Source organism: Egretta garzetta, unplaced genomic scaffold, assembly GCF_000687185.1.
Source record: "Egretta garzetta isolate BGI_Z169 unplaced genomic scaffold, ASM68718v1 scaffold480, whole genome shotgun sequence".
Lineage (NCBI taxonomy): Eukaryota > Metazoa > Chordata > Aves > Pelecaniformes > Ardeidae > Egretta > Egretta garzetta.
In genome coordinates this window covers 81,556-102,637 of record NW_009258312.1, presented here as the reverse complement: position 1 = coordinate 102,637, position 21,082 = coordinate 81,556, and the positions used below count along the sequence as shown (strand labels likewise).

Here is a 21,082-nt window from a genome sequence, read left to right as displayed (position 1 = left end):
TATCCGATTTTCTTTTTTCCTATTAAATTTCTTTCTTAACACTGATGCACCCAATGGTGCACAACCAGTTTAGATTGCTCCCATATCAGATCTACTGATTTTCAGGCTACCTTCTTATTCCCAGTTCAGCTATCAGTGCAGCTATCAAAGCTGTACAGGTTTCTTCAACAATTTTCTTGCATAGTACCCCACTCAACTGCTCCAACCCATTGCTCCCTCAGGAAAATATTTTGAACTACACTTTCAATTTGAAATAGAGAGTTGGAAGATGTTATTACTTGGCTTGGTAGACTGTCATCCATATAGTATATTTTAACCTACATTTCAAAATGAAAAATTATTTTAAACTAAAAAAAAAAAAGACACTCTTCATTTTGAACATGTCAAATGACATGTTTCAAGAATTTCAACATGTTTTCCAACATTTGATTGAGTTGAGGTATTAATCAAACCTGGCCCTTTCCTCTGAACAGTCTGTTTCAAGGAAGTGTCAAAAATTTCATGACAAACTGTCTGGAAAGCAAAAGCAAAATATTGTGTAGGGATTTTCCCTTCTTTTGCTCTTCTGTTTAAAATGAAACCTCTAAAACTATCTACCAGCCTGTACTTACTCTCCTGGAATACTAAATGGTAAGCCAGTTGCATGAGCTATTTCAGAAACAGTGCTGGCAGTATGCTACTATTTATTTCCTTTCTGGCTTATGCTTTGTGTGCTGAATTTCTGGAGTAAATTTTTGTAACTGAAATATAAACCCTTGAGAAATCTAAGCTTATAATAAACTGAAATACTGACAGAGCGGAACTATGGGTCCAAATTGTAATGCTTGAAAAGCAGAAAAAATAGAATCAAGAGCCTCTAAACTACTCTAAATTATAGTCTATCAATTTTTCTATAAGGCAATCACAAGACTATTTAAGTATAATAATAGATCCCTAGGAATAAGCTATTTGTAATTAAAATTAAGCATACCGGGATCATGTCATTACCATTTTTACAGTCAAGTACATGTTATTGAAACAGTTGTATCCTCATTGTTACATTTTTCTTAAAAACAGTTTTTCTCTTAATATGAATTGTTTTCTTGAAAGCGCTGCACATTTTCAGAAGCTTGAAATTGTCACCATTTTTGGAAAAAGCATGTGTGTGTGTTTATGCATATTGAACATAGGTATGTGAACACACATGCACATACGTGCACGTACTCACACCTATTTATTACTTCAACAGCAAGCCTTCTGGCTTCAAAACAGGTCATTGCACAAGTTCTAGGTAGTAAATGAGTTGTTTATTACTTACTGTACATATCTGTTTTCAGGAAATTGAAAATGAATTGAATAATATGTTGTGAGTAGAGCATTATATTAGTATATTTATCACAGAGCTGTGACTGCACTGCAGCAGAGCTGCTAATTCATTGGCACATCCTTGCTTTTGATGTCTTCAGAGTAGAGTACAACACTCATTATATTGCAATTTATAAAAATGTTTTAGGGCTTCTATAAAAGAATAAAATACTGATGTGCACTAAGGACACACACAAAGGACAGGGGGATAAGTCAGCTGAACCTATATGCTTCATATTTTACACATGATATTTCAGCTGAGCATATTGCTGTTTGTGGTAGATGGCAGAGTCATCACAGTAAAGGAGAAAAATCAGATTGTGTAGATTTTAGCAAGTGATATAAATATGCTCCATGATGATCTGGAGGATAGTAGAGTAGTGTAAAAATATAAGTCATTTCTCTGTTACTATTTATTATCATTGCTCCTGATGACTGCAATCATAAGAAGGAGGAAATTCCACTGTGATAACACCTGTGTAAATAGAAATTTAAATCCTTTTTTTGATCCAAACATCTTGCAAACTAAAAAGATGAGGAATGTGAACAGAGAGAGGGAAATGTGTTACAAGTGAATATGCATGTTACCTTGCCTCTAGTGAATGGTGAACACACATCATTAAGGTTTGTGGTTGTATGGGTCAGCTCAGGGAGAGTGTTCCATGTGAAATAAATACACCATGTGTGAATGCCATCTACATCTGCTTCATTCATGGTTGATCTAAGTCAAATTTCAATTCATGACTCAGAGAATCTAGTGTATATGTACTTGTCAATATTTAGCAGACGAGGAGTCTGTGAGGCTGTACAGCAAGAAAAGGATGCTGACATCAGATGTTCCTCTGTGGTACAGTCAGATAACTAAAAGTCTTCATTGGTTTATTTTTGCTCTACCTAGAAATAAGGAAGATTTGAGTTTCCCTCAAAGGCAGGAGAAATTAGTATCCTTGGCTTATGTGTTCTCCTAGGGATTTAATTATGGAACTGGCGTGTATACCAGTTGTCATTAATAAATGTCTCAAAATCACTAGCTGCTATTTCATGTTTGCTTCATTGCATAGACTATGTGTTTTGCATTACTGCCAAGATTATGTTTTTGTTTTGAAGGGGAAAAACCTTCACTGTTTAGGCAGAAAGTGTTTTCTATAACACTTACAAAGCAGCTTCTTTCGGTCATGTGGTTACTGGAACCATCCACCAGAATGAGCAATTTATAATCTAAGTGTAATGCAAGATCCACAGTTTCTGTCAAGACATCCTAGCTTTACCTCCAAAACAGTGCTTGTAAGATAACTGACCTCCCAGGGAATCTTCCGGATCGTGTCTATCACAGTGAAAAAAGTGGCCAGATTCTTGACAGTAGTGATGGTAAAGAGTAAAATATAAAAAGATGGTGTTTTAGGTGAATGAAAAGTAATTCATGCCAGGCAAATAAAAGACTGCTTGCTGTTGTGAGTTTTTAGGAGTACCACCATTTTGTAGTATTTTTAAATAAAATAATTTAGGCAATCTGCGCTTTAGAAGATCAACATCACTTTAGTAGTGCTAAAACACATTTTACCTCAGGTTTCCTTTAAACCACAATTCCATAATAACAGTTGGGACATTGACTTTCAATACATTCAACTCAAAATTTAGCATCTTTATCTCATTATATCGTAGCCAGTTTAGTAAAACAGGATGCTGAGCCAAGACCATTCTTATAGCAATAGTAGTTGATGGCATCTTACATCTCCATGACCATCAAGGTGATTAATATGCTATAAATTTGCAAAGCAAGACATATTTAATAAGTTGTGCTTTTCACATATGATGCATCAGGATTTTTATCACCTATTTGAAGATCAACACAACATAGCTGTTTTCCCTGATTAAGACACTAGGGACCAAAACAAGTAATTCAAAAGATAAGATCTGTTATGGTGCACACCAAGGAGTGGAGGAGCGTCATAGCCAAGGGGTATGACAGCCCATGCCTGGTTTTGATTGATGCAGCAAGGGGCTTTTAATACAAAATCATCCATCAGTTTTATAATCATCTTTATGACTGAGTAATTCTTTACATTATGGGAAGAAACATAACGATTTCTAATTATCAATTTCTTTATTCCCTGAAAGATAAATTTAGGAGTAAACTCATTTAAAACAAAGCGCTATAAAATTCTGTATTTGTCTGGTGATTCAATGCATGATCACTCGTGTTTATTAGAGAGGAATATAATAGTCACTATTCTGTATTATTTAGGCCACTCACTGGTCTATGTGCTCTGATAATTATAATCTGCTAAAGAACAAGAGAAACTTTCTCCAAATGTCCAACATGGATTATAAAGTGCAGTTGATGTCATAAAATCTCAGGAGCTGTATTTGATTCAAGCTGTAAAATGCAGAAGTAATAAATAATTAACAAGACACCAAAGAATCAATTTTATGGTTTGTTCTCAAGCCTAGCCAGTATGTTCTTTTTTACTTGTTTGAAATAGTAAAAGAGAGGTGATTACAAGAATACAAACTTAATCCAGTCAGGTGGTGAATGGGGCAATGCTTGAAAATGTTTAAAGATTTCTTCAGAAACCTAGTGAGTAAAATCCATGAGATTCTTCTGGGGATTCTCTGTGCTTAACTCATCTCCTCATATCCCCAGAAGGGCTGGATTGTGCCTCATTGGCACAGTTAGGTTAATGACTAACTGCCACTTCTTCTATATGGTTGTCTAAATAATAAACTCAGATACACCAATCTAAAAATTGTTGCACAGAGTAGCTCTCATCTGCTTTAGAAATCCTTAACCTGGTTACTAACTAAGCACAGCTCTTCACAGGGTAATGAAAAAAGTTAAATAAAACCCCACTGGAGATAGATCATATTTACTAGTTGGCCTTTCATAACAGTTTATTCTTCCTCTTGTTTTGAACCATTTAAAAGACTTAAGATAGTATTTAAGAAAAATGCAGATGTTCTTATTCACAACAGCTGAAGACCTGTTCCTGAGTTTGCTGACTAAAACATTATGCAACAGAAATTCAGCCTGATTTGTTTATTTATGAATTTTGGGTTTATCCTCTGCCTCTGTAAGATTATCACAGCATAGTCCAGTTTGCAGCTTGGGGACTGGATATAATCCATATGCCATTTCCACCTAGTTTATCTTGTTGTTCCCCACCCCGCCCCAACCCAGAGGAGATGAAGAATAGCTAAACAAGCGCTGCCCAATAGACCATTTTTTCCTGCCACAGCTCCACACAGAGCTGGTCTCCTGTAAACATGAAGCGATTGCTAGGAACTGACAGAAGGGATACCAGGGCTGGGTAATTACCTCTTGTTAGCAGCTATAGTAGATTCATGCTCCCCTGTTTTGCTTCAGCAAAAGTGGCTACAGTTTGGGTTGGACAGACTTAGGTATTCAGCCATCAGCCACCATAGATCCTAGGTTCTGCATAACAGGTGCAGGAGGTTTTCTGCAACAAATGCAGAAAAATGGGTTATCCAGCTCCTGCGATTGCTGAAGTGGAACCAGCATGATTTCATTTCAAGAAGCTAATTTGTGAAGTGCTTAGAAAATTAAAAGCAGTAGAAAAGAAAGGAATAGTAAGTCTTTACACTGTCATATACAAAAAAAGCCTGCATAAATCCAAGAGGATTGCTTAATCCAAATGACTTAACTGTGGTATTTTTCTTTATCCATTAGTCTTTAATTAATTGTTCCAATGCAAACAGCTTAGAATAAGCACCTTGTTGGTCTGAAGATAACACTGAAAAACTGTTTGGCAGCCTTTTCTAGGAATATGCCCTAAAGGAACTTTGCTTAACCAAATGTCACTGCATATTTTAATATTGATTTGCTCTTTGTAAATCACAGTCTTTAAGAGCACCAAGCATTTTTTTTTTGATCTCATGACAGAACAAATTTGATAATGTCCACCAAAGAAAGAGGAAGACCTTATAGCAAAGTAGGTGATAAAGAAAGGCTTGGTCCTTCTTGGTTCAGGAAGGATTGTTTAGTTCTGCCATTGTTAAATATACACATCTGTGCACAGTTAGGTTGGAAGTCAGCAGAAATGAAGCTAGTTTGGGAATTATTGTGAATCTGAATTAATTTTACAGTCCCTCCTGTCTACCCTTGCATATGAGATTCAAATGTTGTTGCTGAAAATCTCAAAGTCACTTTAAACACTTGTTACATTCTAAGGAATAAGAAAGAATCTTAAAGGTCAGATCAGCTGTTTTTACTCTTATTTAGAACACTCTGAAGATCAGGGACTCTCTGTGGAATTGGTAATTTTAGTCTGATGTTGGTACAGTATGACTCTGAAATAGCAGTGTGTCCTTAATTGGCTTGTTGTTCAGTACTACTTTTGCCATGACAAGTGGAATGCATTCTATTGCTCATTAAAGAGCAATATCACTGCAAACAGATGCATATGTTTAGACTATTTTTGTGATTTTGTTACTAGTTTACAGAAGGTCTTACAAATTATTTTTCTTGTATGTAGTTTCATAGACCTAATGGTCTTGAGCAGTCAGGTAACCCTGAACAGTAAAAAAAGATTGAATTTTAAACACATTTTTGCAGTCTTTATGTGGGTGTGAATGAAGGTAGATAGTGGCAGAACATCATACTCAACAAGGACAGCAGTATGCAGTCTGAAGGATCTTTGCAAGAAATGGTGATAAAGGGTATGGATTTTAAAGAGGGGTTTGGAGGTGACAAAAAGGGCAAATAGTGGGAAAATACTGTAGGACCATTCAAAACAAACTGATAATGGTTAGTTCTGAGCTGGAGAAATGGACAAAAAAGCAGAACAGAAACAATTTGGGAGAGAAATGAGAGGTGAGGTGTTAGCAGGAGCAAGATTAGATACAGACTTGATGATGAGAAGGAAAAGATTGAATTTCATGTTAAGAATAATTCAACCCAGGTTATTTTCCATTGCAAAAAGCCTTTAACATTTTGTCCTGCTCTATAGAAATTCTCATGCTGTCATTTTCACTGTAACATTTGATTTCTTTTCAGTACGGTTAATGGGCAATGTGTGTCAAATATCTCTTCTGTGTAGTTCATTCCTTCCTTTTGACCTCTCAGGAGGAGGAGTAATTGCACAGGTGAACGTTTTGGTGGTGTTACTTGGCTTGGTTGTTTCTAATTTATATATACAGAGAGTTAGTTTATATTTAGGTTATATCTACATGCTAGCTGTATTTTGCACTTAACACTAGAGATGGGAAGTATGAAGAGGAAGCAGGAAAGGAAAGGAAAAGGAGTGGGGAAAAGGGAAAGGTCTGTGTTATACAGTGGAGAATAGTGAGGTTTGTTATGGTTCTTCAGTCCTGAGGGACTTTATTTATAAACAGTCTGTGTGTGGCCATCTGGACACTTGGCTTCCTGCACAAAATAACTTTTTATCTTCCTGCTCAAATGAACTCTAAACCTAAGAGTTGAAGTCAATTACTATACATCTTGGGCTGGTTAATGCATTAAATATCCTTGCCCTGGGGGATATAGTCCTCTAAAAAGACTGATGTAGTGACCAAAACCTGTTGACTTACAGAGGTTAAATAGCACAGTTACAACACTAAGAAAATAGAGTCACATCATGAGAAATTAAGGGAGTGAAAGAAATGTTTTCTATTTCTTATGGGATATGAAAATATCTGGATCTGGAAAGGAGTCTGGAGAGGTCTCTGAGGCCATTCTCCTGCCTTCAGGCAGGACCAAACATACTTAAGTCATTCCTGATGTATGTTATTTTGAGTTGTTCTTAAAATACCTTTTACCACTAATGAACCTCATTGTTTCTTTGCCCATTCCCCATGGAAATACTAATTTATAACAGTTTGTAACCCTCCTGCTTCCACCAACTTTTTGTACAGTTGAAAATCAACCATTGCTCACTTCTGCCAACTATCCTATGAAGATTTCTTCATGGGTCTTTCATATCACTCTCCTGCTTATACCCGCATTATGAGATCCCTTTTTCTTCTTTTTTTTTTCTTTTTTTTTTTTTTTTTGTCTTGTTGGCAATAGTATGACGGGTTAACTTAGGATCACTGTAATGTTTGTGGAAATCCCCAGATCCCTTTTTGCGGAATTGCTGTCTGGAAAGACTCTTATCCCACACCTCCGTCATTCCTACCTTGGTGTCAGACTTCTCACATGCTCTCATTGTATTAAATGTCTTGTACTTCAACCTAGTTTCTCAAAATATTTTCTCCTCAGAAGAGCAGAGTCTCCCAGTTTCCTATCTTCATGCAAAAGAAACACTTCTTATCAGTCCAAATTCATTTGGCACAGGCAGTTACCTATATATTTCCGGCAGATGCAGGGGGGCTTAAGCCAGGTATCTCATTCTGCTCCTGGTTGCCATATTTCCTTGGGACTCACAGACCATTCCCTGTGATCTGACATCTGTATATTGATTCATGTGATGGGGGAAAGACCCTTAGTAAAGATGGCAAGTAGAAGTAGCCTGATTGACAATAAAATAATATGTCTGAACTACAGTGCAGTTCTTGGTTGCTCCAAAGACGCTTTTGGGAAAAAGCGTTTGCTGCAGACTGTGTGAGCATCCTGTTCCCAGTTTTCTGTCTTGGACAGTCTAGGGGTAGGAAGAAGCTTAGTGGTTTAGTAGATGTTTGCATATAGCATCTCTCAGGAAATGTTAAAGCTTCAGGCAATGTTAAACCTTCAGTGCATGGATAGACCATTTGTATTGCTTGTGTAAAGTATGTCTGGGCAGATAATGGAGAAGAAAGTGTAACATACAGTTTTCCCTCATCCTGCTGGAAGATCAGAGTTGCAATCTGTACTTTTAAAACATAGACAGTTGATTGAAATGGATTTGTTACAAATTACTTTGATCAGAATTAACTATGGATGAAGAGTAAAAGAGGCCAGTTTTCCAAGTGGTGGTTTGGAGAAATACCATATACCCTTTTAATAGTGAGGGAAGTGTTGAACATGAATAGGAAAGGAATGGAATGGCATGGGTTTTATTTAGGAATGCAAATTTTGTCTATTTCTTTGGTCTGTGTTGCAGAGGACTGGAAAAAAGAGATATTCTGGAGGATACAGTTAACAATATTTAAGATAAAAGGAGGTGAAAGTCTGTGAGCTGACTCCTATCAGAGCTGAAAGCAAGGCAACAATATCTATACCAGTTATTGAGGAATATTTCTCAGATTAAATGTTGCTAATGAATCAGCAAATAACAAAGAAATGAAGGAATAGCAATTATTTAGGATGATAACAGAGTAAGCAGGCACCAAGAATACACCAAGACTAGATAATAATTGGGAAGACAGACCTGTTTCATAATAGTAACATGTCATATTGCAGTCCTAAATCCAAAAAAAAACCCCAACAAAAATGTATGGTTTTGTATCATTAGGTGACAGAGTTAACCTCATGTAATTTAACAACTGGAAAGAGAGATATACAGATTACTAGATGCCCATTAATCTGCCTTTAGTAGTCTTACTAAGCTTTTGAATAAATGAAAGAAATTAATTAAATACCTGAAAGTAAATGGAAGGTAGAGTAAAATGCAGCAAATGTTTATCAGCAGTTGATTGTTCAGGATTAACATGATCTCCTTCTCTGATAAAGCACAGTAGTTTGTTTCTTTTTTCTCAGGAGAAATGTAATAGAGCTAATTCGTCAGATGTCAATAAAATATTTGATATACTGTAATAATGGAAAATATTAGCTAAACCAGGGAAGATGGGGTTTGAGAGATGAAATGCAAAGTGAGTTGTGAACTGGCAAATGGAATTGTCTCACAATTTATACTGATGGGTTAACAGCTGGCTGAGAGATTAGAACTGCTCAGAGATCAGTGTCAGAGCTGATCCTGTTTAATGCTTGGACGTTGGTTCAAAATAAGGAATATCTTGATGAAATGTGCTGATGATACAGAGTGAACCTAGAAAAATAAGTAGACATATTTGGATGACACCATGGAAGTTACTGGTACAGAGTAATGCTGTTAATGACAGTAAGAATTTCAGTACAAAGATGGAGATCATTGCTTGGAAGTGATTGAAGAGAAGAAGGATGGGAAAGTACCGAAGGTATTTAATGTATTGATCAATATCAGGGTGACTTTGAGCCACTATTCTGAGGGAGTCGGGAAAATGCTATATATCAAGCAAAATAATTTCAATGGAGAAATACAAAAAAGTTGATCAACTCTGAAATCACAAAACATTGAGAAGACATCCTCCAGAATACTCATTAGATCACAAGTGCGAGTGGGAACAGAGCTACAAGGAAGAACAAAAATAGAAAATTTATTTTCCAACAAGAGACTTGTTTTCATAAAAATACAGACTGCGAGAAATTATGACTGCTCTCTACAAAGTCATCAGATGTAAATCCCAAACTAGAACAAAAGTTGATTAAGACACAAGTCCATGTTACTAAATAAAATACCAAACAAAACATCATCTGTAAACTCTCTTTGGATAAATTTTGGATAAAAAGAAAGTGTATCACACTTGAAGGGATGAAGTTCTAGACCTGCCTTTCAGAAGGAGCCGTAGAGCAAGAAAGTTCTCAAAATGGAGCCAGCAAGAGTTTGTAAGCAGCAGTACCTAAAATGTAGGTGTTCATATCGGGAAGGGACACAACTCAGTGACTAGGAACTTACTTCCAGTTCTCTGTTTTGTGGCAGCTTTTAACTTCAGAGCCTGGTTCAGGAGGCAAGTGTGGTTTTGAAGTTTGGTTTTTTGGGGTTTTTTTTTTATATGTAATGCAGCCTTATTCCTAAAAGGTTTATAAAGAACGAAATTGCCTAGAAACATAAGCTTTTAATACAAATTGACTACAAATAGAGCATGAGTTGGTTTTGAGTGTATATATTTTGTGTATATACTAAATGATAAACATAAAGTAGATAAACCATTTGATTGCATATGCTTAGATAATTTTAAAAATACAAATTTCTTAGCAAGATGTATACTGAAATACATAAGCAAGGTACCTTCTCTCTTATTCATATCTTACCATCACTCTATAGCAAGAAAAGTGTTTGAAAGATAATAGAGTTTAAAGTTTGAAATTATATCCCTCTTGATACCTCTACTGAATTCAAAAGCGTGGTTTTGTAATTTTTACATTCCGGTTACCTAAAATTTCCTGTAAACTCTATTTTAGTGGGCAAGGTTTGTTCAAAAAGTGGATGGATAACCAGCGCATTATGTTATGGAAATTTGCTAATGAATTTAATAGAAAATAAATCTTATAATTCTATCTGATAAAATAAACTAAAAGGAAATTGAGAGTAGAGGAAGGACTTAAGGAAATGATCCTATAGTCTGATTTAAACTCCAGTTAGCACCAATATTAATTCCTTATTTCTGACTACATCATATTTAGAACAGGGAAAGGCAGATTAGCAAAAAAGAAATTTTGCAGATGCAGGCTAGGCTAGTCCAACCATCGTACTAGAAGTATAAAATTAACATCAAGGAGTTTGCTGAATATCTCTGTTTTTATGACTTCATATGCTCCATTAAATGATACAGATAAATATCTGTTTTTCATATTTCCTTAGATTAAGTCGTTTACCTCAGTTATATAGTCAATAATGCAGTATCTTTACTAGTTATGCTACAATAAAAGTAAGATATACTGCACTAAAATGTGAAACTAGTTGCTAGCATTACGTGTGAGACTTCATATAAATAGCTGGAAAAATTCACATAGAAAAATGTTTAGTTTGGTCATTGGAATAGTTGTAACGTAATGCATGTTCAAATGTAAATGAAGGAGAAAATACATCAAAAGCAGTTATTTTGAAAGGCTGGAAAAATACAAAACCATATCCAGATTTTAGGAACTTTTGTAGATATTTATATCCATGAATAAAAGTTACTTTTAAGAGATTATTTTTAAGATTTAAAGTTACATTTAAGAGATATGGATTCAGATAAACAGTAAATTGTTTGGATGTTTGGAAATGTGATATTATATGCTCTTGCTTTTCTTCCGTGGTGCTGAGAACACAACAGAAAGTCGTCACCTATTAGCTTAATAGGAGTAATCAGCTCTATCTGTGCATTTAGCCTGACACACAAAACTAAATGAATTTGCTTAAACCATGTTGAAATCATAATTTATTGAACTGTGATAATTGACTCAGGTAATTTCACTGTATTTTACTGTGAAAACAAAAACTTAAAATGCTTTGTTTCTTGCTTTAGAAGAGCATTTCTTTAAGGACTATTTTTAACCAAGCCAGTATTTTCAGATCTTTTTGAAAAAGAAAGAATGGGTGGCCTTGAATACTGTAGGCTGATATGGAATGTAAGACATCTATATTGTGTATATTCTGGAATACTTGTATTTACATACATAAACCCAAAAACCTTTCATAAATGTGAGTACACAATGTTTAAGTCTCTAATGCATATCGTGACATAGGTTATTCTTGGCAGTTGGGTCATATATGCCAATGCTATTAATTGGAACTTGAGGAGATATGAGACTGTAAGCTTATAGGGGGTTCACCCAGATACATTTAGTTGCAATAATTTGCTACATAGGGAAGAAAAGCTGTCCTTGGGTGTTATTTAATACAGTATTGTTAACTATCATGGGAATATGAGGAACTAAGATTTATCTTGGAGATAAGCATACTTAATTTGTAATGCCTTTATGAAAATATTTTAATTTGTTTGTCTAATAGAGGTTTCCTAAATTTTATTTTTAATGCCATCATAAAAAAGTGTAGTTCATAAATTAGATTTGGCCAACTCAACATGAAAGAGAAGCTCCTTTACTTCTTGATCAAAAATGCAGAGCTTGTACTGAGTCTGACCGTAATGAATTTAATAAGGAAAAATAAGGTTCTTTGAAATGATATTTCAAAGTCCTCTCAAAGAAGAGAAATTTAATAATTTGAAAGGTGAAAGTACACAGTAATTCCCATTTTTAACTATATTTGATAGAAAATAAGTGGCCAAACTCATATCTTTGAAATCACATTTCGATAATATTTTGAACAACAATATATGTTCTGCTGTAACTTTTTTTTTGCTGTTTCACTTTTTCTTTTCATTCCTTGCACTCTCCAGCAACAGTGTAGCTGGAGAAGAAAAGCAGGTGGGTGGGAGAAAGCTGAACAACACTTGCCACAAATCCCTGTGAAGAAAAAACTTTTACAGCTTTTATTCTGAAGCCTATTGTTTGTTTTAATAATGCAGCATTAGTAATTTCCATCCTAGCCAGCAGGCAGCCTGCCTCCACTTTATCCCATTGCTGGCAACAGAAAGATAAATAACAATGACTCACTGGCATTCTTTATTTAACTTTCAGTCAGTTGTGGGACTGGAGTCCTTGAGGCATGACACCACCTGCACAGCAGGAGGAAGTGTGACTTCTGATGTTCTTTTTGTTCTGACAGCTAAAAACCAGTCATATTTAGCTTAGAACCCTAATTTATGATGGGTAAATGTATTCCACCTTTAGTGTGCTTTTTGCCATTTGTAAAAGGGCTACAGCAGAGCCTTGATGAATCATCTTTTGTGCATTTGTGCGTTAAGATATAAATTCTGTTAATCTGCCTAAAATAACAAGGATTAATTACCAGGCAAGGACATGATACACTGCTTGGGCAGCTCACAATTTAGCTGTGTGTAGATCTTGATGCTCATCTAGGTTTTTCTTTCTGTCTTTGCATCTCGTCCTGACAGGTGTGTGCCCAATCACTGTGAACATGGTGGCAAATGCACCCAGACGTGGGACAGCTTCAAGTGCACTTGTGATGGAACTGGATACAGTGGCGCCACTTGTCATAACTGTAAGCCATCCTGCAGTTTCGCAATTGCAATGGAGTAGGGAAGACACTGATGTCTTCTGGTTGAGATAAAAAGTCAAAGTCTTCGTCTCTGGTTGTTAGAGATCCTAAAACCTTTTTTGAAAGGTGTAGGCTTAATCATACTCCACCTTGTCTACATAGTCATGTGTTTGTATAGCACTGTGCTGCGCTGTGCAAGGGACCAAAGCAGTACAGCTGTCTTAGCTGGGTGTACTGGGCAAACACATTACCAGCAATTGTGCTCTAGAGTTTCAGATGGGCACAGTGAATCTGCGCTAAGCTGCTGACCACTGCTAGAGAGATGCTCGTTCAGGTTGCTAATCCCAGAGCACATTTATATACTGATTATCGGCCATTCTAAAATCAGATTATTTACTCTGTTGTTATGAGTGTCTGAAATGAGAATATTTCCTATGAGCTCCACGTGCCCTACACTACTAAAGCACAGAAAAAAGAGAAGAAGGTACAGTTGCTCTTTTTATGGGTTCTGAACAATGTATGCAGAGTCAGCAGCATGTGGTTTCTGTTCCTTCTATTGTACACTACAGTGGGATTTTCATGTGCAAAGTGTATTCTAGAATATCTAGCAGATGCAGCAAACATATCCAATCCTTACTTTTCTCCCTTTTTTCTTTAGCAAACAACCTCTTAATATTGAGGAGATACTAAAAATGCTTCTGAACAGGAGGAAATTTAAAACTGAAGCCAGGATTTATATAGATTTATATTACTTTACTAATTACTTTAACTACAGCTGTGTAAAATGTTATGAAGGTAATTGCAGAATTCTTTTAATTAACCAAAAAATCCCAATAAGATAATTTTGAGAATTTACAGTTGTCTGAATTTCAACAAAAACCCATTCTATTTTTAAATATTTTATTAATGTAAGAGGCAATATATTTTATATAATAACTATTAATATTAATTGAATAACAAAGTTCTCCATGGTCTGGCTACTGAGATGGTGAACTGAAAGAGTTAGATGGCAAGTGAATGTTTATTAAAGAGAAAGATTTAAAGTACCAATGCTTGGAGAAGAAATTTCATGGGCAGCCCTTTTTCCACCAAGAGTGAATGTGCATAGTGACAGTGTGGTTACATCTAGTCTTGGGAAAGAAAACACGGAATTTACAGTGATGTAGTATTTCAATGAAACAAGGAAAAAAAAATCATATATTTCTCTGAAAGTATAGTATTTTAGAGCTTCAGCTGATCTATTACAGCCACTTGGAAAATATGATTCCTACCCTTGTGATAGGCTGTTAAGATGTTTAACTGCAGAAATGCAGGGATGGAAACTCAGTTAAGTAAGCGTATTTTATGTAGTGAGCCTCTGAAGTATAGTCTTCTAGAGGAAAATGTATTATGCTCGATCCAACAGCCCACCAGAGGTGAAACTGCTGCAGCTGCATTACCCCAGGTCCAACCAGCAGCAAGGCCATAAATGTATTCCTAGTAGGCATGCGCCCACAGATCCCATATGCGGCACATATACTTATATGCATGGCTGGCCGTACAGATCATAGACAGAGCATGTACATGAACACAGCACCAATGGCCCCATCCTGCTCCCCTCTCAGGCTGCGCAGGATGCATGTCCGCTAGCGAGAATAGTGACCATCCATATCCACACATGATGGATCCCTCCAGTGGCTCAGCTCAGGCACTCAGTCAGCCCAGTGGCTGGCCCTGGATCCCAGACTCCACAGCTGCTGATACTTGAACACTGGATGGCCTGACAGGGTATTATTTAGGCTCCCCCTCCCACCATTATCTGTCTGTGGTCCTGTGTGTGTGTGCAGACAAGCTTTTAAGACATAACCTAGCATAGTTTATCTTCCTTCATGAGTCCCAAAGAGAAGTAGCAAGGACAAACGGATGGCATCAGTTTTCTGAAATTACATTAGTTACAAAGGAAAGAAATAATAATCCAAGGACCTGTGAACATTTCTCTTAATAGGATTTTCACCTGCCTTTTATGGATAAAACAGTGCAATAAGGCAAGTACAAGGCACTGTGGGACTGCAAAGGGGGATTTGGAGTATATTGTCCCAAATTCAGCTATGGAATGCATAAAGTGTATGGGATTACAGCTGTCCAGGTCATTTGGAGACACATTGTTCAAGAACCTTTGCTTTTTTAATTCAGGCAAAGTTTCTAACTTAGACGTCTATGGGTTTGTTTTGTTTCATTTTTGTATTTAAAGAACATAATTTTAGTTTTTACCATGTGTGTTGCTATACTTTTAGAAGTCGTCTTTCTTACAAAAGGAGGGTGAGCAGAAAATTATTCACTTGATAGATATCCTGTCAAAATATGTGAAGTCTTATGCCTTTCTGGAATATAGAGTTTGATGGCACAAAAGTGAGCGAAAACCAAAAAATATAGCATCAAGCTATAGATTGAGACAACCTTAACTCTGCCTTTATTGAGCAGGCAATAGTGATCAGTATTTCAAGAGCATGTTCCAGCCATATTCACAGTATTAGGTATAGCTGCAAATAATGAGGGGATTGGTTGAAGCTTGTCAAAAGTTGTAGTCATACTGTCCGGATGTCTAGGCCCTCAGCTCTGCTACAATGATACTGACCCTATCTGGTCCTTTCCTACTTGTGCAGTGTGCCTGTGTACTGGGACATGCTTGTTGTGCTGCCTTTTACTTTTGACTTCTGATGTTTGTGGCAATAGTGGTACAAAAGAGATGCTGGGGGAGGAGGGAAGTTGGAATGTGGTATAAAATTAGCTGAAAACAACTTTAAACAGCATTGTGGGTTGTATGAAAGGCTGTAAAATTTAGCAGATGCCATGATTCTGTGGAGCAGGAAAGTGTTTAAGTGCAGACAGCACGTGTTCAGTACCAATTTACTTAAATATAACATTATTTTACAAAACAAATGGTATTATACTCTACAGTAAAATATGTATTTCTTTTCTCAATATATGTTTGTGCAGTGGGTATGACAGGGCGTTTCTCAAGGAGGTTGGAGTCAAGACTACATTAGTGGGGATTGTAACTCCATAGCTGATAATTTTAATGAGTTTGAGCTTTGCTGAACTTAAAGGAACAAGATAAATCTGTGTTACTGAAGGCTTTTTTTCAGTGAATTGATTTTGCTTTGGTCTGGGAATTCAACACTTTCTTGAGTTTTTGACCTGAAACAAGACAAAGCTTGACTGAATTTCAGATCTCAGGTTTAGGTTCCTTTGAAGCTGAAATTCAAAGACAAACTCAAGGAATGAACTCCTTGAAGTGAAACAGAAAAAAATATTCGAATGATATCCTCATGAGTCAAATTGGCTTTGTTTCACACAGGTCTGGTCATAATATATTTATAGTATGATAGTGAAAGCAACAGTCTAGAGAGATGGAGAAATATGTATTCTGTGACTGAGACATAGCAGAAACTGCAAACTGAAAATAAAAAGCTACAGAAGAAAAAATTTGAAATAAATCTGAAATAACAGACTTAATTCTTATCTCTCTAATTGTGTAAATAAATTACACACATTTACCATTTTAAGATCATTAAATAATTTGGTTTTCAGAATACGATAGAAGGCTCTTTATCTTTCAAAGACACCCCAAAATCTCCAAGCTCAGTGTTCACTATCTTGTTACTTGTCAGAGGCTTAAGTTCCATTCACAGAAGATGGTATCTCTACTCCACAATAATTTGTTTCATCCAGCTACAACTGGTCCCTGGAGCTCAATGGTGAATTAACCAAAAATACTGGAAAGTTGTATCTCTCATTGTATGGTAAATACCCTAGAAATCTGCCAGATATCTTTCAGTGTACAGATACTCAGTGCCCAGTGGAATGCTGTGGCCTGGCAAATACCAGACTAGAGCACTGATTTTATCCTTAGATAAGACTAAAAGATAAATGAACATATTTACTTAAAAATAATGATTTGCAGTGATGAAACAGTTACAAAATTATTTTTAAATTCATTATTAGGTTTATAATTAACAGTATCATCCTTACTAGCTTTATTGCATCAGCTATATTTTAATCCCCGACTAATTAACCTTTACAGCCTACAAAAGGTTGACCTGCTGTGCAGAGTGCTTAAAGTAGTATTTTTCCAGAGTCTATGGGAAAATGGTTCCTGGAGCCTTTGAGAACAGGAGCTAATTTTCCTTATTACTTCTCATCTCCATCATGATCTTTGCGTAACACCACTCTGCTGCACTTTGCACAAGTTATACATCTAGTTTTAGGCTCTAATGTGTTTCCTGCAGTCTACAGCTTCTTTAAAACAGAGTGGTATAAATTTACAAATTGTGTATCAGGATAAATAATGATCATTCAAGCTTCTTTGTCTCAGATTTTTAATATATAGCTCAATGCATGCTTTCTCTAGAATCTGCATGTAAGAGAAACACAATAAAGGATTTATTGACAGAGCTTACCATGACAATGATGTATCTACCCACCACCTCCTGCACAAACTTTGTTAGATTTAGGAAAAAGCCAGAAGAACCTAGTTTGATCATATTTGCCTTCTCCTAATGATTGCCAGTAGCAAAAAAGTCCAATTTGCACTTAGAAGATTAATCTTAATTATATCCATTTTTACTCAAATGAGAGACAAAGTTCTATTCTTCTTTAATTTCACCTTCAAACAAACACTATCCTTACATTTACAGGTGTACAGCCACCATTCCTTCAAGAGTATTGGTTAGGAAACTGTTTGCTTATAAATCTTTAGTTACTCCATAGGAGGGACTAACATCCAGCTCAATATGCACAATCCAGCACAATATGTTGCCTGTTAGTTCTGTAAAAGCCGTAGGAGAAATAATACAATCTTACACACTCTTGTATTAATTTTATCAGAATATATAGACAATGCAACTCTGTTGAGAAAGAACATAACACAACTTTTATATTTTTATATTTTATATTTTTAGATTGACAATGTGCTGTGTTTTCAAAACAAGTATTTGAAACAATGTAGTGATTCTTAGTGTTAATATAACAGGCCTTGACCTATGAATTCTCTGGCTTTGTCTCCTCAGATTGTTGTGAATAAATGTTACCCTATATTTTGGAATGTGATTCAAAGTTAAAGAGGAATAAAGCACTAATCTTCTCTTGAAATGATAAATACATTAAGTGTCACTGGAAGTCTAATGGGCACTGATATTTTTTTCCAGGAATATTGACCTTCTCCCTAAATGAAATATTGCTTTAATAATGAGTTTAATAGTATCTAGAAAAAAACTTTAAGTAAGAAATACTTTGTTACACACACTGTAGAAGCAGTGATAATTTGGATTCCTGATTATTGCCAAAATCAGTAATCAGAAAACCAAATCTATTCTGCATAGGCTGTGATCTTCAGCAAGACCTCCATCAATCAACTGATTTTCCTGCATTTCCATAAATGAGGAAACACCTGAAATACTGGACTTTCTACATTTAGAGTCTAGATAAGAAAGGATGGCTTGGCAGTGATATTTTCCTGTCAGCAATTTCAGAAGTAGTTCCACAGAGAGAAAGCAAATACATAATTTGGCAAAAATATGCTCTGAACTTTACTTTAGGAAAAAAAAGAAAAGAAACTGTACAGATGTATAGTCAACTCAATCAAGCAAAGTATGGTTTTCCACTTCACTGGAGACTGAGGGAGTTCTGAGAATAACATGGTTATTCTTTGTCATCTCAAACAAATTTGTTAGAAAAGAAAAGCCTTGCAGTTTCACAAGCATATTAACGCACTATTTGATCAGGAAAAAGAGCTGTCTTAACAAGTCACAGACTATGTGTATGGAATCTTTTTCCTTTTTTACAGTTTAATAGATGGAAGGGGAAAGTAAGAATAAAGAATAGAAAACCACTTTTATAAAAATGTGTCTGCTCCTATTAAAAATAAGCAGTGATTCAGGCTTACTCATTCAACCTAATCTAAGTAAAATAAGCCAGACTGTCCACTAATGGTAAGGTTGTTTAGGTTCTCATGAATCAGTTTGTATAATTATGGACACGTAAATGCGCTAATTATTCTCAAGAGAGCCTACAGGCAGCCAGAGTGCCTCAAGGCAGCAGCAGAATAATCATCTTCACTAGATAATCCGAACGTGGAATGTCATTATTGACAAAACACAGGAAAAAAACCTCCAAAGTTTCTACCCTCTGACAAGATGAAAGTGGTTTGTATCATGCTGGGTGCTAGTGAAAGGCATGTACAGGATAATGCAACCATTAATCACAGTCAACAGGGATTCACAAAGGGAAAGTCCTGTCTAACCAATATCCTTCTACAATAAGGTCACCTGCCTAGTGGATAAAGGGAAGGAAGTGGATGTAATTTTTCTGGATTTTAGTAAGGCTTTTGATACTGTCCCTCACAGCATCCTTCTGTGCAAGTTATCCAACTATGACATGAGCAGGTAGATCATGCACTGGGTGAAGAAGTGGCTGAACAGACGGGTGCCCTGGCAGCCAAGAAGGAAAACCACATGCTGCAGGGCATAAAACAGGGCACAGCCAGCCATCAAAAGTGGTGTTTATCCTACTGTATTTAGTGCTGGTGTGGCCTCACCTTGAGCGTTGTGTGCAGTTCTGGGCCCCACCACTTCAGAAGGATGTTAATGTCCATGAGTGCATCCCAAGAAGCTGGGGAAGGGGCTGAAAGGCACGTCCTCTGAGGAGCGTCTGAGGACATGGGGTTTGTCTGGAGAAAAGGAAGCTGATGGGTGACCTCCCTGCTCTCTCCAGCTTCCTGAGGAGGGGCCGTGGAGGGGGAGGTGCTGAGCTCTTCTCCCTGGTACCCACTGTCAGGACGCATGGGAATGGCTCAAATCTTGGACTTGACATGAGAAAAACTTCTCTACCAAGAAGGTGTTCAAACCCTGGAACAGGCTTCCTGGATGTTGTCCCAAGCTTATCAGTGTTTAAGAGGCATTTAGACTATGCCCTTAATGCCATGCTCTAGCTTTTGATCAGCCTTGAATGGTCCAGACAGTTGGACTACATAGTCAGTGCAGGTCCCATCCAACTAAACCATTCCATTCCAATTCCAGGGTTTTTCAGCTCCAAAACCATTTCAGGGACACAAACCACAAAGATTACAAGTGGAAACAGGAATTTATTTTATTCTGACTCTGATTCAGAGCCAATGCTCACAAGCATTAACACCAGGCACATGTGTAGCCAGGAGCAAGCTGATGCATTCCTCAGTTGAGCTTGACAAACCAGCCCTTGCAGTCTGGCAAAGGCAAGGCCCAGAGCCACAGAAAGCAGCAGCAGTCCCAGGCCAAGCAGTCCCTGTTTCCTAAAGTCTGAGAATCAGGACCATCCACCCACAAAAGAAGAAGGAGAATCACAGAATCAAAGAATGGCTGGGGTTGGAAGGGACCTCTGGAGATCATCTATTCCAACCCCCCTACTAAAGCAAGATCACCTAGAGCAGGTTGCGCAGGACATGATCCAGACGTGTTCTGAGTATCTCAAAAGAAGGAAACTCCAATATGGGTATATGGTAGATGTGCCCCCCTGCTAGAACCTCCAAAAGAGCTGAAGAAGAAGAAGAAGAAGAAGAAGAAGAAGAAGAAGAAGAAGAAGAAGAAGAAGAAGAAGAAGAAGAAGAAGAAAAGGAATGGGTGTGTGGTACCGTGGGGTATTTCCCAAAGTAGGAAACCTAGTGATGACAAGCATGCCTTTAGCCTTCTAAAACTTGCTGGGCTGTGCATCTTGGCTAGTGATGGCCAAAAAGCACTCTGTCCCGCGCTGGTGTTGCACGCAGGGCAAGCTGAAAAGTGGCAGCTGGTGGTGGTGCAGGCTGTTTGCACAAGAAACAAGAACCCCTGGGGAGGTGGAGCCAGGAGAAGAGCAGAGCTTGCTCCTGCTCCAAACTTGCAGTGGGCCAGAGAGGCAGAGAGCGCCAGGGCAGGCGTGGAGCCTTGTAA

General features: G+C 37.0%; 1 protein-coding gene across 1 annotated transcript in view; it reads left to right on the top strand.

The window, feature by feature from the left end:
• The window catches only part of LOC104126726 (contactin-associated protein-like 2), an 838,919-nt gene that overhangs the window by 762,839 nt on the left and 54,998 nt on the right, over positions 1 to 21,082 (top strand). The window contains exon 11 of the mRNA XM_009639331.2: positions 13,039 to 13,145. Coding sequence (XP_009637626.2) covers positions 13,039 to 13,145 — 107 coding nt within the window. The remainder of the gene's footprint in view (positions 1 to 13,038; positions 13,146 to 21,082) is intronic.